Genomic DNA, 27,085 nt, shown 5'->3' with positions numbered 1-27,085 from the left:
TTTTAAAAAGCGTTTAAATCTGTGTGCCTAGCCAAGATGCCAGTCGTTTGCTCCGTAGCGAACGTTAGGGTAATACCTCTCTCTATCACTCTGCCATATTAATGCGACAGACACGGCTGCGCTTCGGTCGCTACGGAGCGTAAATCATTGGCACCTTGGCTAGGCACCCTGGTCATCTGGAAAGAGAAACACATACGGAACGCGTTTCTATTACTCAATACAGTGGCCAGCTGCAGATTCGGCGGCAATCCTAACTATACCTAAATCTGGGTGCCTAGCCATGATGCCAGTCGTTCGCTCCGTAGCGAACGTTAGGGTAATACCTCTCTATCACTCTGCCATATTAATGCGACAGACACGGCTGCGCTTAATTCGGTCGCTACGGAGCGTAAACCATTGGCACCTTGGCTAGGCACCCTGGTCATCTGGAAAGCGAAACACATACGGAACGCGTTTCTATTACTCAGTAAAGTGGCCAGTTGCAGATTCGGCGGTAATCTTAACTATACCTAAATCTGGGTGCCTAGCCAAGATGCCAGTCGTTCGCTCCGTAGCGAACGTTAGAGTAATACCTCTCTCTATCACTGTCATATTAATGCGACAGACACGGTTGCGCTTCGTTCGCTACGGAGCGTACACCATTGGCATCTTGGCTAGGCACCCTGGTCATCTGGAAAGCGAAACACATACGGAACGCGTTTCTATTACCCAATACAGTGGCCAGCTGCAGATTCGGTTTTAAAGTTAACTATACCTAAACCTGGGTGCCTAGCCACGATGCATGCTAGTAGAGTTCTCTTTCACCTTCAGCAGAACCGGGAGATCCAAAGCTACCTACTTTTCATCTAATAATCTCAAGAATCAGTGCATGATTCAAACTTTACCGGTCGCCGTGTATTTACCTAGGATTTACCATATCGGTGTTGGTAAAAGCCCGAAGTAAACTAGTAAGATTTTTACATTTCGGGCTTTTACCGATCGGCATCCGGTTTTACCGGTAAATCCTAGGTTTTGCCGTACTTCGGGCTTTTACAGTAACATATATATAATAATAGTTCGTTTAAAGGTAAGATAACACAAAGGAGAAACAAAAAGAAATTACCTACTCGCACCAGTCTTGAACCCCAATCCTCTTGCACGTATTTCCACGAACATACCGTTACGCTATTGCAACATACTTACGTTGTGTGAAATTGTCTACTACAAGGATCACGGAAACACTGTTTGCATGTGTGAGTAATAGTAGGAAAAAGCGTGACAGCAACACTCCGTCGAATTAAAAAGGTTGTTTTTGCACAATGAAGTATTCAATGTTTATTTTAATAGTTCAATATTTATTTAAAGAGTGCGCGAAACATACTTTTAAGTATACAAATACCATGACCATTTCACAAAAAAATAAAACCTGAAATTTTGCAAAAGTGGTGCCATCTAGCGAGAGTTAAGTTTTGAGTAACCTAGGCGAACCACCTTAATCCCGCCCTATAGTTCGTTTTTAGGGTTCCGTACCAAAGGGTAAAACGGGACCCTATTACTAAGACTTCGCTGTCCGTCCGTCCGTCCGTCTGTCACCAGGCTGTATCTCACGAACCGTGTTTTAGCATTAGAAATAAGGTAAACAATCTTGATGTGTCTTTTAATTGAAAAACACATTTTTTTTAAAATAAGTTACGGTAAATATGTAGCAATTATGAATCTACTTAATACGATCTTTTATAGTCTTCTGCTTTCATAAGTAATAGTTACCTATTGATTTTTAAAAAGTGTAAAGATCGCTTACCTTCTTTCAAGTTCTTTCTAATGATAAAAAACCGGGCAAGTGCGAGTCGGACTCGCGCACGAAGGGGTCCGTACCAAAAAGCAAAAAAAAGAAAACGGTCACCCATCCAAGTACTGACCACGCCCGACGTTGCTTAACTTTGGTCAAAAATCACGTTCACTGTCTCTTTGTATGGGAGCCCCCTTAAATCTTTATTTTATTCTGTTTTTAGTTTTGTTATTATAGCGGCAACAGAAATACATCATCTGTGAAAATTTCAACTGTCTAGCTATCACGGTTCGTGAGATACAGCCTGGTGACAGACAGACGGACAGACGGACGGACGGACGGACAGCGAAGTCTTAGTAATAGGGTCCCGTTTTACCCTTTGGGTACGGAACCCTAAAAAAACGAACTATAGAGCGGGAAAACATTGTACGATCCACGTGCAAATAAGTAATTCGCAACACGTGTCGATTTACCACCACTCCACGCCACTCGTTGCAAATTTGATATTTTTCCCACTTGTGCGAAATAACTATTATTTTATGCTGGATCGGACAGTGTGAAAACGCTCTTAGGCGTAATGTACAGCCAACATGTACTCGTATCTATATTTGCCAACGAAGATTGAGCACTGTTAATCCGCTAAGTGGTTGTTGTTTAATATCCTGAGTCGGGAGATAAAAACACCATGCACCGGATTGTGTATATTAGGGAAGTGCATATTTGCATTTTTAGGGTTCCGTACCCAAAGGGTAAATATGGGACCCTATTACTAAGACTCCACTGTCTGTCTGTCTGTCCGTCTGTCTATCTGTCCGTCTGTCCGTCTGTCCGTCTGTCCGTCTGTCCGTCTGTCTGTCTGTCCGTCTGTCTGTCTGTCCGTCTGTCCGTCTGTCCGTCTGTCCGTCTGTCCGTCTGTCCGTCTGTCCGTCTGTCCGTTCGTCCGTCTGTCTGTCTGTCGTGTCTGTCACCAGGCTGTATCTCGTGATCCATGATAGCTAGACAGTTGAATTTTTCACAGAAGACGTATTTCTGTTGCCACTATAACAACAAATACTAAAAAGTATTTACGGAACCGTCGGTGGGTTAATCCAACTCGCGCTTGTCCGGTTTTTCGCTGTTTGTCTAAGTTTAAAGGATATAGCGAACTATGAGTTTTAACGATAGCTCTACCTACTTATATTGTATATACGAAAGTACCTCTGTCTATCCGTCTATCTATTCCTGTTACCTTTTCACCACGCTTAAGCTGCTGAACCAATTTAGAGAAAACTTAGAATATAGATAGATAGTTTGAGGCCCGGTAGTATAGCCACCCAAGTAAATTTTTGCGCTTTTGAATTTGGAACTTTCTTTTATTTCTAAAAGAGTTCAAAACTCGAATTTAATTGGTACTTGTACAAGTACGCGGGGACTTACGAGGTTAAGATAGTTTTTATCAATCATCATTATGTAGTATAGGTACATAATCTTATTTTATTCCGAATTTATTAAATGAATTTACACAAAGACTAGATAAAACCCAGACTAGTTATTGAACTGTTTCAAGCGAAATTACCATACAAACGCTTTATTTAAAGATATTCAAAATTATAACTTCACCAACCTCGTATCTGACTCTATAAAACACCTCGAAAATGAACTTTACACTGCGAACTTTAAGCTTGTGTTTACAACTATTACTATTTACAGAGAAATATCCTTGACAAAGTAATTTGAAATGTTGAATGTAAGCTTCGAGACATCCAAATACTTGGCGTTGCCAAAAAATCTGCGTAAATAATTTCAGCCAGTCTAGACATTTTGTGCATTAACTTAGAATTGAATATTCTAGTTTTAACTTGTAACTTACAGGTCAATTCGAAAGGATACAGAAAACAGGATGATATTTGAAACATGTTATGTATGGTATAGTTATCGTGCATCGTCTGGCTCGCTCCAATACTTGTGCGGGATAGTCTAAATGAAATGAACGCGCGAATGACAGCTAACTAATGATTCCAATATCATTAATTCATTATAATACTTATCGGAAGCAGTGGTGGCCGAGTGGATATGACGCCCGACTTTCAATCCGGAGGTCGCGGGTTCAAATCCCGGCTCGTACCAATGAGTTTTTCGGAACTTATGTACGAAATATCATTTGATATTTACCACTAGCTTTTCGGTGAAGGAAAACATCGTGAGGAAACCTGCATACATCTGCGAAGAAATTCAAAGGTGTATGTGAAGTCCCCAATCCGCATTGGGCTAGCGTGGGGACTATAGCCCAAGCCCTCTCGCGCATGAGAGGAGGCCTGTGCTCAGCAGTGGGACGTATATAGGCTGAAATGATGATGATGACTTATCGGTGTATGTTCTAATTGGCCTGTACGAAAACGATTGATTTCTAGATTGGACTTATGCTTTTCACCCTGAATGTAGAGCTGTATACCAGTGGCGGCGCGTCAAACATATCCATAGGCAAGCCGGGGCTAATTTGGCATACATATTTCCTTTACAACTCTGCTCAAACGTCCAAAAACAGGCAAGCCGGTAGGAATCAGCTTTTATGGACGCGCCGCCACTGCTGTATACAGACTTGTCTAAGAGGTCAATTCGAACGCACTGACGTCTGAATTGAATGATGTAATTTAGTTATCGTGCACCTCGCTCGCGCCAATACGTACATAGATAAGTACGGGCGAAATGCACGATATCTGACTGAAGTGACTGACATCATTTAGATGTCAGTGTAGGTGGAATTAAATATGCCTGGAAGTCTCTAAATGTAGATTGGAATTATACTTTTCACCTCTAATGCAGGCCTGTAGACTTATCTAATTTGAAATACATTTATGCATATCTAAACCTCTTCTTTAAAATATTGGCGCATTGCCAGCGTATTCTCGATGTTTTCAGCCAATTAAATATGCTGTTCAACATTTAATGCGTTTGTGTTTAAATGTTTTGAATGTATAATGTGTTTATTGGTGATGTTTTGTGGTTGTAAAATGTTGTAATTAAAATTAATCAACGATTTTTGAGATAAATGCAAATAGATAACAATTCGTAGCTACATGTTAACAATTCGTAGCTACATGTTGCTTTTTTTAACATTAAGCTAAACTTAATTACATAATTATTTCAAAACGAAGAATAGTCATTAAAATTATTATATTTTGTTCATGTGCAAAATGAGACAGAGCTTGACGTAACAAAAATGTGGATATTCGGCCTTTATTCAATTGTTAAGTAACTAAGCTGCCAGTATATTATTCAGGTTAGTGGCATCCAAAAGGGCCTAGCCAATATGATCTTTAGAGAACGCCAATCGAAACATTATATACCCACATATGGAAATAATCACAAGACTTCTCGTAACATGACAGATGTTAGGAGAAATCTTGACTGTACCTAAATTGTTGACTGTACTTATATCGACAAACGCCAAACGAATTGTTGTCGATGTACAGTCAACTAATTTTCATTTTAATACAAATTTCTATGCAGGGGGTACCTCTTTTCTACAGCTGACTGCACGATTGCTATCTTGACTAGGCCCCCCGATATTCATCACCGAAATCGTAGTCATAATTGGCGTTACAGCCAGGCAGGCGTTCGTTAAAACGCAGCGCGATTCGTATGCGGCGCGACCGACAGCTACGTGCCAAAAGCGGCTCGGATATGCTGATCCCAGTCGACATATTAGACATCAGTAAGGCATTATTCGCTCTATATTTTCCATTTACCTATGAAGTATTCCTCCTCCTTGCTTCGTTCTTCTCAGTGCTGAGGGTCTTGACCTCCTACGTGGAGTACATGATTCCGGATGTCAGATTTCCAGCTTTCCCGATCCCTTGCGACTTCTAAAGGTCCATGGACCTTGATGGATAGCGATTTGCTAACTTGGTCGGAACATCGCGTCTCTTTCCTTCCACTTCACACTTATTATTATACAACATTTTGCTTCTCGTAATATTTTGTGCATAAGTTCTAAGGAAATTAATGGTACGAGCCAAGGTTCGAACCACTCACCCAAACACCAACCCCCAAGTCCCACTACGCTTGTGGATATACGCCTATATTTACCTAAGTCATATATCCATTACCTATTGCTCTATACCTATGGCATCATATGCAAAACTATGATAAACACATAAAGTATCCACAAACTAAATATCCAGAATTAAGACATCGAATAAACCCATGCTTGTCTTGCTAAGACAACAAGCAAATCTCTCTCGTCAGGCCTGTATACCCCTTCTGTCTGTCTCGCCACTATACACTATACAGCCACCAAAAACGGTGTCTCTCCGGTGTTACACCATGAAACATCTGCCATAGACGCAAAGGCCAATAATGATGATGTCTTACTGTTCAATAACATTTCCTGTGCACTATATAACCACATAGTGACTCCGTAAGTCACACATTTTAAAACAAGTCGTACTTCCTAAAGGAAGGAAGCAATACAGTGAAAGAATCCTTCCGTCTTGGATGGCATCCAGCGGGCCAGTGAATCAAAAGAAAAATATTTGTTTAGAGCAGTGCGGAGCAGAGTCGATATCGATATCGAGCAGTCTAAAAATATTCAGTTACAGACTATACCAGCATTAATGCAGAAGCATATTGTAGCGTAAACGTGACAGTCCATTCCCAACAACAGCAGCACTACTGAATGGTATGGCGTTCGCGCTTCGGTGTTATTGTCAATTTCCATTAAGTACGAATAATGGTAGTGTAGCTGCGGTCAGAAATGGAATGTTACCCTTACATTACTGTCGTCTGTGTTGCTGTCGTAAATGCCGAAATTCCTGGCAGAAACAACTACGCAGTAATGTCGCACTGCAATATACTTCATATACTTATTGTTTTACAAGGGGCCAAAGTGGTTGATTGACGCCTCGTGCAAATGTTGATGCTAAGGTACTCAAACAAGCAAAAGATTCTTAAATTGCCCCACGAGCATAGCGAGTGGTTCGAAAAGTGTAATTTGGAGCGTTGCGTAGCGAGGATTTTAAGTAGGTAACTTTAAACCAACTTTGTTCGCGAGAGAACAAAATGTTTACTAACTGTGAAACATTACACATCAAATTCAAATGAACGTTATTAAATATTTATCATTAAAAATCATCACTTAAAAACCAACATCCAGGAAACAACTCAGCATCAATTTATTTTGCTACTCTTGTGGATAAAATACCTCACACCGATAAACCGAGGACAGGAACACTTGGAATACCATGGTACATCGCGCAGGAAACTTTTCAAACTAGACACGACCTTCAGCAATGAAGACGCCAATTAAGAAGAAGAAGAAGTGGATAAAATACAATTTCTCATCAGTTTTTTAAGCATAGAGAAAGCATTTACGAGCTGGTGCGGCGAAAAATAAGTTTCTTATTTTCGACAGCATTATCGATGTCTAATAATATCTATTTATGCATTCACCTCCCTACTAGCCTTAGGAAGCTGTTTTGCCGAACCGAATCAATAAGCCGAGCTATTTGCTTGAAAGCAAAGATATTACGTACAGATGAGATATGGGGACCTGTTTTTGTATGCTCTTTGATCTGTATTAAGTTATTAAGGAGGTCTTAGGCGGGATGGTGGTTAATTATGCTTAGGCTTGACTTAATGCACGTATAACACGGTTATGATGCACTGGTGGCCTAGCGGTAAGAGCGTGCGACTTTCAATCCGGAGGTCGCGGGTTCAAACCCCGGCTCGTACCAATGAGTTTTTCGGAACTTATGTACGAAATATCATTTGATATTTGCCAGTCGCTTTTCGGTGAAGGAAAACATCGTGAGGAAACCGGACTAATCCCAATAAGGCCTAGTTTCCCCTCTGGGTTGGAAGGTCAGATGGCAGTCGCTTTCGTAAAAACTAGTGTCTACGTCAAATCATGGGATTAGTTGTCAAGCGGACCCCAGGCCACAAAACAGATAAGTACAGAAGTCAATCACATGTATGTACTTTACATTTCATAACTACGCTCGGCGGTCGCTCTAGGGTTGCGATTGTTGCGAACTATGACTTATGCACAAAAAACTATCGTGGTAGTGGCACTCGTATCCACCGTAACGTATCTCGTATCTAGTTGTTTGATTTATTGTTGAGGATGAAACGGGAAGAATGGAAATATAGATTAATAATAACATTAATAACTCAAATAGGTATTTTAATTTTAATGTCATTGTTATATTACAAATTTGCCACAGAAAATATCTTGCGATGATTTCGAGATTGGCGAAATGCACGATTAATATATTTTAAAGTGTAATAATTTCGCATTCTCATGTACAATATAATAAATTCGCATACGCATTCTCTCTGAAACCACTGGCAGCTTAAAAAACGACAATTCACCGGTTAATGTTGAATTTAAACAACCGTCCACTGTACAGTTATAATAACTTTTTGTTTTGTTTCTCCATTATTGCACAAAAAAGTTTACAGACGCGTGTCTCAAGGAGATGGCACTCGCGCTCGCACTGGTCCCAACTGGTCCGAGATATCGTGTCCGTGAGCAGTGTCTATGTGTGCGTTGCTCGAGCGCGCTTTGTATGTAGATTGATTTCTGTACCTATCTCTTTTGTGCCCAGGCTCCCATGAGCCGTGGCAAAATGCCGGGATAACGCCAGGAAGAAGGAAGAAGAAGGATAACACGGTTATGATGGTTATAAACTTTGTTACTATAAAATATAAGTGACGGTAGATACTTTTGTACCGTAGACCTTATAAAACAAAGTCCCCAGCCGCGTCTGTCTGTATGTTCGCGATTAACCTAAAAACTACTGAATAGATTTTCATGTGGTTTGCATCAATAAAGTGATTCTTGAGGATGGTTTAGGTGTATAATTTAAGGTTTTGTGTAACCCGTGCGAAGGTGGTGTTATCGTTGTGAGGTATTATCGCAGAAATTACACAATTTATTTATTGCACAGCTAAACTGCGGGAAGAACTACTATCGCCTATGGTATTTCCGGGTCGATACGACCTTCAAACCTTTCATAAAAGAGCGTACTCCCATCTTAAAGGCTGGCAATGCACTTGTAACACCTATGGTGTGTGGGTATATCATCGCTCGTGGTCGGGTGTTTCATTTATTTTCAGTTGTACACCGTTACCCTGTATATCATAGCAATAATTTTAGTTAAGAAAATTCGATACTTTATTCAAAATAAGTATTTTGGTTTTTCCTTGTTCCAGAGTGGACTTCAGGAACGGCCCGCCGGTCCACTGGGCGGTCGCCGGCGAGTTTGGAGCACGGACCCACTTCGTGCTTAATGAGTCTGACACGTCATCAGCTCATCTGGCCGTGGACAAAGTGGCTCACAGGGATGAAGGCGTCTATAGATGTCGGATAGACTATGTGGACTCGCCGACTAGGAATTATAGGGTCAATTTGACTGTTATTGGTAAGTTTTTCTGTATTTTATAGTTTTTTAGGGACTTGATTTGTAAGGAACAGAAGACTCAAGGAGTTGTGTTTGACACCTGAAAAGTTGCAGGCGTCCATTGGCAACGATAATAGCTTGCCACCAGACGGGCGTAGACTGTTTTGCCAGCGGTGTACTATAAAATAAGTGTGTTATTAAAGAGCTGCGCTATAACCGCGAAAATCGAAGTTCGCAAATTGCGGGGATCTTTCTCTTTTACTCCAATGACGGCGTAATTAGAGTGACAGAGAAAAATCCCCGCATTTTGCGATTTTAGGTTTTCACGGTTATAGCGATTCTATGAGACGAGTTTTCAGATTCTATGGGAACAATAGAAAGTAAATCAGTGATAGCAACAATAGCAGCATTGACTTGGAATCCGTGTGCAAGTCCCTCATCCTCATATGCACCTGTATAAGTTGTCCCAAAAGTTCTCCTATCTTTTTCGCTCTGACAATTAATATATGCAGAATTACAATTCAGAATTTGATCATTAATTAGTACTTTTTTGCAGTTCCTCCTGAATCTCCAAGAATTTACGATTCCGAGGGTCGTGAGATTCTTGGCACAGTGGCAGGAACGTTCAGGGAAGGACAGGATCTACTCCTCTCTTGCCAAGCTTCTGGTGGTAAGTGATATTATTTTAAAATTTGAATAGACACGAATTATATGAGGGTGACTTTTAAACTCTTTGTACAGATTATCTATTGGTTTATCTTGGAAATTCTAAGGATTCTAAATTCAAAAACCCCAGATATAAGAGTTTCTGTGATACAAAAGTTTTTGAAAGGTGGTCATCGCTTAACCTAAAACATTACACAGGAACTTTACATGAGACTGTAAATTATTTTGTACTTTTACGGAAATGCTTCTGCCTTTGAGTTTTATTTCACTAAAATAAACATCTATTCTCAGGTAAACCGCCACCAGATGTCTCTTGGTACCGAGGAGAAGAACGCCTGGCCTACACGAAGGAAGGTTCAGTCTGCCAGCTACTCCTACCAGAGCTGACGAGGGAGATGGCCGGCACGAGGTTCCAGTGTCGGGTGGAGCCTCCGCTTCTAAAAGCGGTGTATAGAGATGTTACACTTAAGTTATTTTGTAAGTATCTCTACATTGTATTTCCATTTCTGTTATTAACATTTTCAGCATTTATAAATATTACTTATCCATTATGTTACTTTGTAAGTTTTTCATCGGTCATGTTTATGTTACTTTCGTTATAACAACTGTTATTGACATCGTCATTATCTTCATATCTAACATCGTTTTTGACTTTGTCGTCAAAACAACTTTATCGCTCAAAAAATGCATTAAACCTATTAGGTATCAAAGCAATTGTAATATTATTTAATGTTTGCTGTTGAATCCACTTCTTGTGCATATTTGAAAATCTATTTATACTATTCGCTGCATTTGCATGCATTTCTGTGATGGGTGCGTTATTCACAATCACGTCCAAGTTTTCATTTTACCAATATAATTTCTTCTATTTATGGTAAGCATGCAGATTTAAACTAAGCTTCGCCTGCTTGCTTTCCTTAAATTTCGTCAGCGTTATAAAATTTAACTAGCTAACTAGCTGAATCAATATTATTATTATCACTTTCCATTCCATCATCTTCTGTATTATTATTTTTATTGCAGTAAAGCCACAGTTCGTGAGGGTCACGGGCAATGGCATCAGCAGAGCTGGACATGACCGAGCGTTCGTTTGTACCACGCGAGGGTCGAAGCCAGCTCCCAATATTGACTGGTTTATCAACTCACAAAAGATTGACTCCACGTTAACAGAGGTAGGAAAACGTAAAATATTGAAGGCATGGGTGTGAAAACGTGAATCAAAAGACATTTAGGTGAACATAAAATACGGTTTATCCCAAAAATATATTATGAAATGAAATGAAATGAAAGCATTTATTTCGGATACAAATACATCCATAATTATACAACTATCACGCCAACTTTAACAAAAGTGATTATAAGATGAGGTTTTGCTTGAGGTCTGCCCTTGCAAATATAGTCTTACTTCCGTGTGATTTTTTGCATGGCGTTTGCCTTTATAAATACTTGTAACAATTTAATGTAAAAAGTAAAAAATTGCGTTGGCCCTTTCTTAATGCCGGCGGTTGATCTTAATATCAGGCAGATCGTAATGTTCCTGTGTAATGTTTTGATGATAGTCACATTAAACCAATATTTAGGTAGGCTTGGTTTGTTAGGTTGCATCTGATGGCCGAAGGGCAAACTGCCCCGCGCAGCGGGGCTTCGTCGACTCAGGGAAAGAGTCAAAGATTTTCACGTTTCACGATATGCTTGATCTTACGTTCGGCCGCGGACATTAATAACGAGCCAAATAGGTTTCTAACTTTTACATTAAGTACCAACTTTATTTCTGGACGTCATATCAAAAACGTTTTCCGTCAGGTGGATGTTGATGGCGAGGTGACAAAGAGCATCCTAACCTGGAGAATAAGAAGGGAAGACAGCGGAAGACAGCTGGTCTGCCGAGTCTCCAACCCGTGGTTCCCGGCATACACGCTGGAAGACTCGGTGGTGTTGGATGTTATGTGTAAGTTTATGGAACATCTTTGTAATAAGAAGGGAAGACAGTGGAAGACAGCTGGTCTGCCGAGTCTCCAACCCTTGGTTACCGGCATACACGCTGGAAGACTCGGTGGTGTTGTATGTTATGAGTAAGTTTAATTATGGAACATTTGCTTATATTTAAGTATAAAACAAGTCTAAATTAGTTAACTTATGTTTTATCCCTTTGATTTCTCCCTATTTCTTTCCCCGATTTTGGTCTGGCTGCCATATCAGAAGCCATTCCTGACCTTTTTAGGGTTCCGTACCCAAAGATGCCCAAAGACTAAAAACGGGACCCTATTACTAAGATTCCGCTGTCCATCTGTCCGTCTGTCCGTCACCAGGCTGTAACTCATGAACCGTGATAGCTAGACAGTTGAAATTTTCACAGGTGATGTATTTCCGTTGCCGCTATAACAACAAATACTAAAAACAAAATATAACAAATATCTAAGTGGGGCTCTACTACAAAAACGTGATTTGTTTGCCGTTCTTTGCGTAATGGTACGGAACTCCTCGTGCGCGAATCCGACTCGCACTTGGTCGGTTTTTAGTGGAAAACACACGCCCGATCCCAACTTCTTTTCAGTCTCAATATGTACCTTTTGCTGTAGTTTCCTCATATCTGCAGAGCTGCTAAATTAAACCTATATTTGCCTGAAGTTCCAGATCTGGAACAAGTAACAAGTGCTACAACTCTTCACACGGTATTTAAACTAAGTGCAAAATTGTATGTGTTTAAACGTACGTTTGCAATGTAACTGCTGGGAGTTGCGGTTTTGTAACTTTAACTTTTGAAGACCAAGTTAGCCACTAAACTAATGGTAAAGATAAAGTTACAAATACTTACTACTTTCTAAGGGCGTAGCCGTAGGGGATGTTGGGCCGGAGGCCTATGGGGGGCAGAAGCCACAGAGGAACATACATTGCATGTAGAATTACCCAACACCCATAGTACAAGCTTTGCTTAGTTTGGGGCTAGGTTGATCTGTGTAAGATGTCCACCACTATTTATTTATTTTCTTTATTTATTTTTCTTCTTAAGTTAGGTTAATTATAATATGAATATAAAAGTAAAATATAAAAACACTTACAAAACAATAAAAAAAAGTTGTAAACACATTATAAAAAACCTTATTTATTAATTATTTATTTTATTTTTATTTATTTAATTTGTGCAGTTCACCCCCTTACCCAGGGGTGCCTCCTACCTGCCTACGCCCATGTTGAAACTTGAATTTTAGAACAGTGTTTTTAATTATTTAGTACAATATTTCAAAATAACTCTATTTAATATCAAGCTCAGAAAACAAAAAGATATTTTAGCGTTAAGGTCACCCCCTTTTTAGGGTTTCGTAGTCATCTAGAAACCCTTATAGTTTCGCCATGTCTGTCTGTCTGTCGATTTTGAGTTACGTATTGCAAAAAATATTATTCTCTTAGTAAAAAGACGTACAAACAGACGCGATGCAAAGGTAAAGGCTTCCTTATGGTTGTAATACTTGTAATGTAGTACATGACAAGTAACATTCCGTTTGGCCTATTTTTACAGAATGGTAACTACAAAACCCTAAACTGAGCATGGCCCGACATGCGCTTGGCCGATTATTTTAATTAAAACAACGTTACTAGTGAAGCAAACCTTAGCAATGTATCGTATATTGCATGCAAGTTCCTGAACCGTCTAAATGGGGCTTAAGTATGACATAACACTAGGAACACCACAAATACGCCAAGTTAAGAGATAAATCCAACCGGTGCCAATTTGGACGACGTTCAAATGTGCGGCGCTGTATCAACTATGAGGAGTCACTCAAGCAAAAGATATAAGCTCTTACCCGACCGGGGAAGGGAAGGCTATGTTTTCTTCGAATTAAAAACTATCCTTAGTAATCAGAATATAGCCGGTATAGCCTAGTCGGTCTAGTGACCCTGCCTACGAGGCAGGAGGTCCCGTGTTCGAATCCTGGTAAGGGCTTTTAATTGTGTGTGTATCATAAAGATTTGTTTCTGAGTTATGGATGTTTTTTTTAATTATATAAGTACATATTTGTATATAACTATAAATATGGGTAATGTAATATATAGACTTTATAGTATAAAGTCTATATATTACATTACCCACAACACAAACCTTATTTATTTATTTATTATCTTGGGTTTCTAAGACTCATCATGGAAAAGATATTTATGGAATACGATATTTTCCTCATTGGAGGTTTCCGTAGCGACATTAATAAATTAATTTGGACATGCACAAAATACATGACTTAATTCTATATAACATTATCAAAAGACGACCATTTTCAGTCATTTTAATATTTATAAGTAACATTGTTTTATCGAACGTTCTGAAAACCTAGTGTAAGTTTCATTCGATAACGTGACGAGCGTTTGCATTTGCGTTGTCTTTTTTTGTATGGGATTTTGAACAGCGCGCCAAGCGGGACATTTTGAAAAATCTAAATCACATACAAAATGACACTATCGAATGAAATTCGCTCACGCTATCGAATGAAATTTACACTAGGGTTAGATTACTAAAAGCAAAACGCGTCTTTTATAGTTTCTGATTTGCCCCGACCCTTTTCAACTGCTGAAAACTGAACAAATTGAAACTAGTCCGCTAAAGCTGGTTAACCCAAAAACAGAATCTTTTATCTAAAATTGCACCGACCAATTCAGCAAACAGGCAACATTTTCTAATCATGAGTAGGGTAGCCAGAAAGTCCTGTTTGCGGAGGACGGTCTCCGACCGCGACCGCGGCGTGTGGTCACCGCAGTTTACTACAGCGATAAAGCGGACATTTTAAATGTAGTTGCCGTTTGCGTAGTGTTTTTAGAAAGTTACTTTGTCCTAATTGGTTGTTTAATTGTTGTTAAAATAAGAAATTTTTTTTTGATAACTTGTATTTTGAGTTATTAAAATTCTATTAGAATAAAGGACGACTTACGCTTGACTCTTGAGCTTTCGGGTCCAGCCTGAGGCGTCCTCATCGTTTTCCAGAAAAAAACTTCACGTGATCAGGACCAAGTCCGTTCTGGTTTAAGTCTTAGGTACCTACTTAAAAGCGACTTTATATCACGTGTATTTGTATAATAATTTTTTTATTGTTCCCGCCTGACATTCCAAACGTGAAAATTACGTTCATTTTCACTTTATGTTACTTTCGTTTTATGTTAAAATAATGAGTGTAAAATTGTGTTCATTTAAATTAATAAACCTTTAAGTATTGTTCTGTATTTGATAAAAAATATAAACCCGCAAACTATAACGATGCAAAAACATCAAAAAAATTATAAAGAATATTTTCTTAGAAAATTGCTCTTCAAGATTACTCGCGGTCAAAGTTAAAGGGTCAAAAATAATCTACGCTCTCGGTATAACTTTCCAATTTAAATAAAAATGAGTCTGTTATTCAACCACTTACCCTAAGGGCCCTTAGTTGAATTTATAGTTAAGTGTTTTTCAATTTTATTAACGTGGCGGTACTTGATACGTGGAATTTGATTAACAGGCATTCTTTACAAAACAGAACTTAAGGGGCCCACTGATTAAGAGTAGTCCGCCGGACGGTATCGGCCTGTCAGTTGGAACAAAATTTTGATAGATCCGAACAAATGACAGGCCGATAAGTTCCGTCCGGCAGACTGTTAATCAGTGGGCCCCTTTAGTTATATCGGTTCATCGAAGAGTTTTTGATCGTTTTAAGGTAGGGTCAGAAAAGATGTGACCCCCTAGTTTGACAGCCGAAAGTTACTAGAGAAAGGCCTCAAGATTGCTGTTCGTATTTTTGGCAACCGCATTATGATATAAAAACCGGCCAAGTGCGAGTCGGACTCGCGCACGAAGGGTTCCGTACCATTACGCAAAAAACGGCAAAAAATCTTGTTTATTGTATGGGAGCCCCACTTAAATATTTATTATATTTTGTTTTTAGTATTTGTTGTTATAGCGGCAACAAAAATACATCATCTGTGAAAATTTCAATTGTTCAGCTATCACGGTTCATGAGATACAGCCTGGTGACAGACAGACAGACAGACGGACAGTAGAGTCTTAGTAATAATGTCCCGTTTTTCTAAAAACTGTGTTTGGAATTGCTTATTACGTTGGAATCGATCTTCATCTCCGGACAGTTATCTATCGTTATAACATCACGCGAAAAAAATAACTTTGTTATTTCATTAACGTAATTTGATCAGTATCATCATCGGCTTCGTAAAAACGAATTTTTGGGGACAAATTCAATTTGGTCTTCGAAAACTGGGGGATTCGCAAAAGAGCTTTAAGTGATCCAGGTTTACTCTGGCCCTGAATGCATAATAGCATATTGTGATACAAGTGGCCTACGTTGGTCATTACACACGAGGCGATTTTGTGCGTGCGAGCTGAAAGCGAGCGCGCAATTAAAAAGCTATATTTAGTTTTTTTTGCATTAGAAAAAAGGTAAACAATCTTGATGTGTCTTTTAATTGAAAATCACATTTTAAAAATAAGTTACGGCAAACATGTAAAATTTATGAATCTAATAGGATAATTTACATTCTTCTGCTTTCATAAGTGACTGATTTTTAAAAAGCGTTTTTCAATTAAAAGACATGTTAAGATCGCTTACCTTCTTGCAAGTTCACAATCCACTTGCGAGGAAAAAACGAAATTTAAATATTAATCAAATTTTAATTATATTGCCTTCCGTTACCGCGATAGTTACTCATGAAATAAAACTATTGAAACGGAGTATATCGCGTATATTGAATTCATACTATTTACATCGCGACGGGTGACGGGTGGGTTGATCACGAACGCTGTAAAGGGTTCGAAACGTGAATGCGATATAATCCGTTTTAATAGTTTTATTTCACAAATTTTAATAGTTAAAACAGTAAAAAGTCCTGCCTCTGTTACACTGCCTACCGCCGCCCTCTCGACCCTGACCCCGTCGGCAGGGCCCCGAGGTGACGAGTATTCATTTTTCAAAGGTTTCGACCAGATCCTCAGTTGCCTTTGTTGGGGCTTGGGGACTTTTTGGTACGTTTCAACTTATACTGGATACCAAATGAAGAACGAATACTAAGTTTCGTGAATGTATTAAGTGTCGCGCCTCGCGGCACTTTTTTATTGAAAAATGAGCTTTGCGAAACAAAAATTGAGGATATTGGTTAACTTTGGCGGTTATTAATATGTAACTGAATTTGTAAAAGGCGAGACTGAGGGACTTTAATGTGCCTTTTATAGTACAGTTAAAGAACTTAATTTCCTACCCATTTTGTACTTTGTCACAGTAACAATAGTATGAAATCTCTAGCGACTTTCATATTGATTGTTACTGTAACTGGGTACGAAACAGACAAATCAAAGCAAACTAAATTGATCCTTATCAACATTCGCAGTAGTGATTGCTAAAATGAAAACTAAGTTTTTGATTAGATTGCTTTTCACTCATCTGGGAAATTAAATGACATTTTTGTTGGAAGATGGCAGGTGCCAGTCTTGAAGGTACATTGGGTTTTGAGCACGATACATCAATTTTATTCCAAATTATGCTCCCTTGATTTTTGCGTCATGCGTGGGTTGGAGTAAAGAGAATAGAGTGTATAGAGACGGATTGTCAAAGTAAATTATGTAGCCACTGTAAATTTACTGCCTTCGCGTTTGGTCCATGCCACGGGTGACCAAAGCTAGCCAGTATTTTGCCCAGAGAATTAGCATCGCCACTCAACGGGGAAATGCGGCCATCCTCCTAGACATAGGTATAGGCTATTTTCTTATCAATCGGGTTTTTTAATGTTTAATTTTAGATTCAATACTTAAGTTGACGAAGCATATTGCAAATTTTATCGCTATATTGTTTTGTGACGAAGCCTGCAGCTGATTGTGAGTTTGAGTTCACCTGTCGAAGCCTGCGTTGCGGATATAAAATTACGGTCCCTGAATAAAACTTTTTACTATGATACACCAATGTGTATTATAGTAAAAAAAATGTACATTAGACCCCGTGCATGAACTATAAGGGGCAGCATAGGAACCGTCAGATTTTTGGCGCAAGGCGTAAATGTGTCGTTTATGCTTCCGATTTAGCCCACAAGATGGCAGAACCTACTATGCACAAGTAAACGTACCGACGAGAACGGTAGATGGTAGCACTCGCTTTGGCAATGTGCAAATATCTCTCCGATTCAGGCCAAAAGATGGCAGACCTGCCAACACGCACGGTCTCTATACACACAATTCGAAATGATACAGATGGCAGCTGAGCTCATAGCCCCTGAAGAAATAAGTTTCATGAAAGTAGGTTCAACGTTTAAAGTGAAATCTACCTGGAATCTAATATCTCACTTTGTTATTCTACAATTGGATCGTTTGATTAGTTAAAAAGACTGCTTTTATTAAAACTGAACGTTCATTTCAATTGAAACCGTTTCACATTTCTCTTTTGTTTAAAAAATATCAAGTTTCAATGAGAGAAGATTTAAACCGGAAAAGTGAACGATCGCTTCTGCATATACAGGATGAGTTCTGTAACACGAGCAAATAATTAAAACATAGATTGTACTCCTCAAACGGTGACACTTTTGTGCAGTAACGTTTAGAAATTTTGAAGTCTTTAGACTTCAGGTCCTATTTTTCATACAAATTAATACTATCTTCAATCTAAAAATTCAAATTCAAAAACATGATATCCGCTATCATGAGCACACGCATCCATCTTGCTCACGCTTACGCCCAATGAGAGTGAGAGAAAAACCTGAACCTACGGGGCCTTAACGATAAATTACATTGCCAAGTCACCACACACAACCTATGTGTAATGAAATTGACCAATTCCCCGTTTGTCCCGATATTTTATTAACACAATTCCTAACTTAGCACACGAAATACAATAATTCAACTTTGAAAATAAACAAACAACGTAATTGTACTGGTCTCTAGGCCCCGGTGCCAGAGAGAACAGCCACTTTACGAATAGGGAACAAATCAAATTGCAGTGTTATGTTTTTAAGTAGTCACACTAATATCTTTTTCCTCGCGTTGTCCCGGCATTTTGCCACAGCTCATGGGAGCCTGGGGTCCGCTTGACATACTAATCCTAAGAATCGGCATAGGCACTAGTTTTTACGAAAGCGACTGAGGGTAGGGTAGGGTTCCAACCTAGAGGGTAAACTAGGATTTATTGGGATTAGTCCGGGTTCTGAGGATGTTTTCCTTCACCGAAAAGGGACTGGTAAATATCAAATGATATTTATACATAGTTCCGAAACACTCATTGGTACGAGCCGGGGTTTGAACCCGCGACATCCAGATTGCAAGTCGCACGCTCTTACTGCTAGGCTACCAGCGCTTCACACTACTACTATCTATAAATTATAAACTGAAATACTGCCGTATTCGAACTTCAAGATAGACACGTACTACATCCATTCTAGATACGTTATAGTTTAGATATCAACTAGTTCTCTTTTGCAGCGCAATTCGGGCAACCAATGTCACTTTTACTTTAGATAGAGTAAGAAATCTATTAGATGTGAATTGGATCTCTAAGTCATATCCTGTGGAAATCATTCAAGAGTATCTCCAGAATCGCGCAAATGTCAAATTTGACAGGTTAGATCTTAAACATATCGTTATCGTATCTTGGTGATGTCTAAAAGATATCTAATAGATATCTATTTCAAAATCCAAATCGGGCCCCGGGACGCCTGTGCCCAGCTAGGGGACATATACAGGCTGCATTATTATCATTTAGGTACCTACAGCTGCAGTTGAGTGCATAATAAAATTATTTTCCATCGTATTTCCACGTAAGACACGTTCGTAGGTGTCTTACTATTTCAGTCAGTCTTGGTAATTACAAAAAGTACTGAGGTTGACTGAAGTAGCATGACAAATACGAACGTTTCCGGGAAAATACGATGGAAAACTATTATGCACTATATCTGTAGGCTGCCTTTTCTGTCCCCCGCCCGTTGTGGTTCGGACTTTGTCAGGCGGCGTGCGGCGAATATACAATTTCTACCGTTGTCAAGCAGTTGAAATATTCCACCCGGGCTTTGTTAAAATGCGATTTGGTTATTCTGGAGGATACAACGGTCAATGCCTTTGATGCTTCGGAAATACCAACTTATCAATATCCTAAGTGCAAGCTGTTGAACCTTTGATATTAACCTCAAACTTATGTATTAAGATGTGTACTTGCGCGTTGTAATATACTACAGATGCTTTTTAGGGTTCCGTACCCAAAGGGTAAAACGGGACCCTATTACTAAGACTTCGCTGTCCGTCCGTCCGTCCGTCCGTCCGTCTGTCTGTCACCAGGCTGTATCTCACGAACCGTGATAGCTAGACAGTTGAAATTTTCACAGATGATGTATTTCTGTTGCCGCTATAACAACAAATACTAAAAACAGAATAAAATAAAGATTCAAGTGGGACTCGCATACAGCAAACGTGCTTTTTGACCAAAGTTAAGCAACGTCGGGCGTGGTCAGTACTTGGATGGGTGACCGTTTTTTTTTTGCTTTTTTTTGTTTTTTTTTGCGGTATGGTACGGAACCCTTCGTGCGCGAGTCCGACTCGCACTTGCCCGGTTTTTTATGATATAGGAGGCAAACGAGCAGACGGATCACCTGATGGTAAGCGATTACCGCCGCCCATGGACACCCGCAACACCAGAAGGGTTTTAAGTGCGATGCCGAGAGGCGAAACACGTGTCGAGTATTGTTCTTTTGGTGGTGGTTTGTTATTTATTTGTGTATTTATTCTTGCGGTGGGAGGGTGGGAACATTCATTGCATGTAAAAAATGGGACACTCCTACAAGCTAATAAAAAAAAATACAGAAGTAAGGCCCACTTGCATTGCACCATCCCACTAACCCGGGGTTAAGCGGTTAAACCGTTAACCCAGCGTCAAATTATACTGGTAACCATGGTAACTCCAGGTTTGACCGGTTAACCCCGGGTTAGTGAATGGTGCAAGTGGGCGTAAGTATAACGGGTTAGCACTGATTGACTAGCACGTTATCTTTTCGCGGATTAGCAAAGTAATATTTTTGGTTTTAATTAAGTTGGATTTCCGCAAAGTAACGCCTGATTCTATTCACGATATAAGTCTAACAATGCCCTTGTTTCAGATCCACCCGTGGCTCAGATATCATTGCTGGAGCCGAGAGAAGCTCGTCTGCTGCGGGAGGACGAGAATGCAGAGTTGCTGTGTTCTGCTGATGCTTCACCGGCACCAGATAACTTCACCTTCTATAAAGAGGTACGCTATAGAGATGCAACGGATAGTTGTTTGGCCGGATACCGGATCCCTGACCATCGGCCGAATATTCGGTATCCGAACGCCGAATATTTGGCCGGCGGAACTATACCTACTTTTCGGTTCTTCAGGTGTGCATTGTGAAGGGTTTGACCTGTTTCGTAGTGAACGTTTGCGCGGACTTATTTCTAGGTTTGAAATGAGTGTGCGTGCAAATGAGGGGAATGTTTAAATTGTTTTAAAATAATAAACAAGTACGATTATGACCGTGACTGTTCCTTAAATCCAATTTGTTTACTCCGAAATCAAGCAAAATTATTATCCGGCCGGATGTTAAAATAACGGCTGGATAAGTCGGATACCGGATGATAACCGAATATCGGGTGCATGTCTAGTATGCTTTACATATTATACAGTCGCCATCAGATATATAGGAGCGGCCGAGGTGCTCAAAAGTAAATATCTGAACACGCACTCTAACGCCTTGACAGTAGAGGTGCAGGCGACACCTTTGTCTTCCTAAGGGGTATTTGAGGCCAGTTTAATACCTATTCAGACTGCCCCAGCTCTACTGCCGACTGCATTGCTGCCGCAAATGTCAAAATTCCGTGCAGCGACGTCTATTTTAACATTTGCGACAGTAATGCAGTTGGCGGGCTGCAATACTGCTATCTTTATGTTTATTTTACTATTATTATTATTAAATTCAGGTCCAGTTAAAAAAAGCTGCAATTTCTATTCTAATAAAAGTTGAAAGCAAAGGAATCCTAACAAAGTTTTCATAATTTTCATTTTATTACAAGTAAATTGGATAAATGTAATCTAAATTAACTAAAAACTTTTTCACTTTTTACCAAAACAAGAAACATTATTACGGAGTTAGCAATTTTTACAAAGCAAACTTTCTAAACTTAATTACAATTTGGATTGAGATAAGTTTAAAAAAGTCCAATAAAAGTAATTAATACTTTAAAATTAATCAGAACCTAGTGTTCATTGTGTATGACGACCGGTCTGGCCTAGTGGGTAGTGACCCTGCCTGCGAAGCCGATGGTCCTGGGTTCGAATCCCAGTAAGGGCATTTATTTGTATGATGATACAGATATTTGTTCCTGAGTCATGGGTGTTTTCTATGTATTTAAGTATTTGTATATTATATATATATCGTTGTCTGGGTACCCACAACACAAGCCTTCTTGAGCTTACCGTGGGACTTAGTCAATCTGTGTAAGAATGTCCTATAATATTTATTTATTTATTATTTTATTCGATAGCGTGACGAGCGTTCGCGTTTGCGTTATGTCTATATTTGTATGGGATTTTGAACAGCGCGCCAAGCGGTACGTTTTGGAAACTCAAAATCCCATACGAAATGACACTTAACGCAAGTGACGTGCATACCTATTCATAGGGAAATAGTCAAAGAAACCGTGGTTATTAGAAAATGCAATTTACAGCAAGTCCATCGTACGATTTGAAGACCACTTTGTAAAAGCACTGAAATCACTGGGTAAATCTATTGAAATAGTCAATTGATTTAAAAAAAACGGTCAAGTGCGAGTCGGACTCGCGTTCCAAGGGTTCCGTACATAACTCCGACTCACGCTTGCGACTTTCTAATAGGTTTTCCTGTCATCTTAGGTAAAGTACTATTTTGTGTATTTTTTTTCAAAATTTTAGTTTCAGAGTTAATGGGGGGGGGGGGGGGGTGGTCGGACAGACAGACGCACGAGTAATCCTACAAGGGTTCCGTTTTTTTCCTTTTGAGGTACGGAGCCCTAAAAATGAAATTTATTGAAATCAAACTTCCTAAGCACCCTTCACAAACGTTTGGAAAGTAATTACATTAAATATTTCAATCGGCGAATGGTCCACAAAATTCATAGGAAAGTAATAAACTAGGAATTCATGCTCTTTATGGCTCTAGCTCTCAGCAAATGCTTGTAGAGATGGGAAATGTTTATCGAATTATTTAAGTTCTTACTGCGCCTCTGGATCCCTTATGGTTTCGTTTAAAATTCTCTTAAACTGGTTCGACAAATAATTCATAATAATTACCGAACCTGCTCACAAGAGGAGAACAGCCGAAATTAGTCCGGTTTCCTCATGGTGTTTTCCTGCACCGAAAAGCGAGCGACTGGTAAATAAATGAAATGATATAATTGGTACATGAGTCGCAAAAAAGTCCTTGATACGAGCCGGGGTAAACACAAGACCTCCGGATTGAAAGTCGCACGCTCTTACCATTAGGGCACATTTAGACGGCGCGCGAACTCGCATACGATTTTAGTTACAGTGCGGACTATTGTGGTTGCATCAGCTCAGCCGACCGATCAAATAACGCAATGTAATAAAACTCATACCGTAAATTGGGGTGAGTAGGGTCAAAACTGAAATTCAAACCTCGATAACATTTTATTTTTACATATGAAAACTGAATGGTGTATATAATAAGGGTTCCGGACGTTTGTATTTTAGTTTTTATTTTATTTTGGGTAGTTCCATTTCATAACTTTCACGATTAAGAGGAAAACCCACCTCACCCCGTAGTGCCTCGTATTTGGGGTGAGAGGGGTTTTCATACAAAGGTGATTTTGGAAGATTGTGGGATCGATTTTTTTTATTATGCGTATTACTATAGCTCCATTTTAAATTGGAATACATTATTTTTGTAGCAGTAGCCTTAAAATCCCTTCTCACCCCCCTCTCAAACCTTCTCTCCCCATTCATAACCCACCTCTCCCCGCGAAACCTACTCACCCCGTTTTACGGTATGCGTTCTCGCACCGTCTAAATGAGCCCAAGGCTAGTAACACTTTTTACTTAATATGTATTAACATCAGACCGGCTAGCATGAGATGCGATCTCGCACGCCAGTCTATAGGTACTTAAAGTGGCGCGCAAGAACGCAACTTATGCTAGCGGGTCAGAATTCTAAAATTAAAAACGTTACTAAATTTTCTCTTCTATCACATTTTCCCATCCCTATTCCCAGATATAATAGAATATTTGCAATAACATTATGTCAGTTTAGCATTTTCCTATTCCTTTGAACGAAACTTTCCACTTACAGTGCATTTTGTACGAATAATATATTTAATGTACGACTACAAGTTTAGTTTTGCATTGTAGGTACATTTTGTTGAGTTTAAAATAGCGTCTGTGTGCTTATTGATTTTATCAAACATGTTATTTAATTTTTATTGAATACCGTATTGACCTATACATTTGTTCCAATATCTTATATGTGAAATCTGGAAAATATACCGTAAAATTGAGTGAGCACCGTGAGTGCTTTGTATATGTAGTATCTAAGTTATAACATAACACTTTATTTTGTTCTTAGTTTTTCAGTTTTTTTTTTCTTTGTTTTTACACTATTTAATTGGTGTCCTGTCACCGGTAGTAGGCTTTGATTATGTAAGCGAATGTTGTTAGTTTTGGTTTGAGTCTTATCTCTTTCATGTGTGCGATGTGTGTGTGTGTGTGTGTGTGTGTGTGTGTGTGTGTGATGCGTGTTACTTAAATTAAGTATATGTTTTTACTACATATCTATTTGCGAGTTCCTGTAATTGGCTCTATATATCTATTTATGATTCCATTGTCATTTAGTTAGCTGTTGGATCTCCTTATGTAAATATGTAAATAAATAAGTAAATAAGTAAAATGGGGTGAGTTGGGTGAAATTTGACTTTCAAACCTCGATAAAATTTGATTTTTACATGTGAAAACTGCAAGAGCAAGAGCTGGATCAGAGTTGCCGCAAATCGTGCTCAATGGCGTGCAATAGGAGAGGCCTATGTCCAGCAGTGGACGAGAGTAGGCTGATGATGATGATTATGATGATGTGAAAACTGAATGGTGTATAAAATAAGTGGTTCGGACGTTTGTATCTTAGTTTGTATTTTATTTTGGGTAGTTCCATTTCATAACTTTGACGATAAAGAGGAAAACCCACCTCACCCCGTAGTGCCTCGTATTTGGGGTGAGAGGGTTTTTCATACAAAGGTGATTTTGCAAGATTGTTGAATCAATTTTTTTTTAATGGTATTACTATAGCCCCATTTTAAATTGGAATACATTATTTTTGTAGCAGTAGCCTTAAAATCCCTTCTCACCCCCCTCTCAAACCTTCTCTCCCCATTCATAACCCAACTCTCCCCGCGAAATCTACTCACCCCGTTTTACTGTATCTAAAAGAAAAAGAAAGGATAATTTGAAAAGACTGAAGTAAGGGAAAGGGGTTTGTAAAAGAAAGTGTTCTCCTCTGACTACTTATAATTTGTCAAAGGATTGTCTCATTTCAATCAGAGACAGAGAATCATACTACCTTTGTCTTACACTACCTACTAGCACCAAAAAGAATAGGATGAGTATAGTTTTCCTGGTTCTTAATAACTGACAAATTGATTTGACCAACTAATAATTGACGAACAAAGCCTCGGAAGTACGCTTACATCAGAATGACATCTACTTAAATTAATGATATCGAGCGAAATGTACAGTAACTAAATGACACATTCTGATGTCAGTGTACGTTCGAATTGGCCTGTTAAACGCCATAATTAAAGCAACACCCTCAACCGTTATATAAAGTAATAGTTTCACACGACTAACAATTTTCTTCCAAATTGAATTCTTGAAGTACTAATTATAAACTCATTATGAAGTTGGTCACGCGATGTGGGATTTAAGAAATTATCAATTCTAAAAAGACTTATGTGCGTATTTTTTCGTGTGTAGTTATGATGTTTAAACTAATTTTGATATTTTAGGTACATGTTAGTGCTAAGTTTCTATTTGCGTGAATGTTGGAGCGATTAAAGTCTTATAAAGTAAGGGTTTTTATAAGATAATTATGAGTGTTAGGTTATTAAAATACTGCAATATTATGAAATGGAAATTTTCGTATTATATCGAATTGAAAAAACTGATATTTGTATACATGTTTTATCCAAATAATAATTATGTAGTCTATATTTTACCCAAGCAAGTCACGATTTAAATAACGAATGATACAACCTAAGAAGATTGTTTATATTTAATTTCTCGTTTCATACCTTATATTTACTTTTCATTACTTAAGGCAAAAATAGTAATATGTTTTTAAGGAAGCTTGAAGATAAAAGCCCCAAAAAATGTTTTTCAGGTAGCTAATTTCACGACGGCCTATTCATTCTGAAAGTATATTATCAAAGGAATATATTTCGGTAATAAGGGCAACATTTAAACAAGTGAAAACATGAAAGTTTTTTTTAAGATAACTAGCTCTTTAGCAACATTGCCCCAAGAATGGGCACAAACAACATTAACAGCCCGTCAAATATGTGGTATCTAGGTATCGTCTTGGGTCGTCCCATTCGTTTTTCGTCAAGTTCTTAAATTAGTCCTATTCTGCTTTTGTCACTCATTCTACATTCATCACAATCGTCGGTGGCTTTCATTGTAGAATGAGTGACGAAAGCAGAATAGGACTAATTTAAGAATTTGACGAAAAACGAATGGGACGACCCAAGACGATACCGGTATCTAGACCAAATATTTGACGTATCTTAAAGTTCGAATCTGGCCGTAGACCTCTCGGATCTCATAGAGACCATCAATCTGAGAGGTGTAGTTTTCGATTTCTTGCTGTTACAGGACCACATAATCCGCGATGATCCCATCGGTGGGATAGCAGTGGAAGGCAACAAGCTGATTCTCCGAGGTCTGAGGAGGCACCACTCTGCCCGCTATCGGTGTAGGGCGCGAAACTCGGAGGGAAGCGCTTTGAGTGAGCCGCTGACACTAAATATTCTGTGTAAGTTTTACTCTCTTGCGATCTCCTGAGAACAGTGGTAGACCGCTTTTCCATACATTATACGTAGTCCTCAATTTTCTCTTTTTTATACAAAGTCCTCTAATTTTTATTAGGGTTCCGTACCCAAAGGGTAAAACGGGACCCTATTACTAAGACTTCGCTGTCCGTCCGTCCGTCCGTCCGTCCGTCTGTCACCAGGCTGTATCTCACGAACCGTGATAGCTGGACAGTTGAAATTTTCACA

The 27,085-nt window shown here is 39.0% G+C and overlaps 1 protein-coding gene across 7 annotated transcripts in view; it reads left to right on the top strand.

Annotated features, from left to right (window-relative positions):
- LOC134673239 (nephrin-like) overlaps positions 1–27,085 on the top strand; it is a 179,513-nt gene that overhangs the window by 144,669 nt on the left and 7,759 nt on the right. For 6 of the 7 annotated variants that reach the window (XM_063531193.1, XM_063531198.1, XM_063531191.1 and 3 more), the window contains 7 exons: positions 8,963–9,171; positions 9,707–9,820; positions 10,108–10,293; positions 10,840–10,988; positions 11,620–11,764; positions 20,914–21,044; positions 26,682–26,841. In XM_063531193.1, the coding sequence (XP_063387263.1) occupies positions 8,963–9,171; positions 9,707–9,820; positions 10,108–10,293; positions 10,840–10,988; positions 11,620–11,764; positions 20,914–21,044; positions 26,682–26,841 (1,094 nt within the window). The remainder of the gene's footprint in view (positions 1–8,962; positions 9,172–9,706; positions 9,821–10,107; positions 10,294–10,839; positions 10,989–11,619; positions 11,765–20,913; positions 21,045–26,681; positions 26,842–27,085) is intronic. The other variant, XM_063531194.1, reaches the window with a different exon arrangement.

This window comes from Cydia fagiglandana, chromosome 18 (genome assembly GCF_963556715.1).
Source record: "Cydia fagiglandana chromosome 18, ilCydFagi1.1, whole genome shotgun sequence".
NCBI classification, from domain to species: Eukaryota; Metazoa; Arthropoda; class Insecta; order Lepidoptera; family Tortricidae; genus Cydia; species Cydia fagiglandana.
The sequence above is the reverse complement of the archived record's forward strand: the minus strand, read 5'-3'. Positions and strand labels throughout refer to the sequence as shown.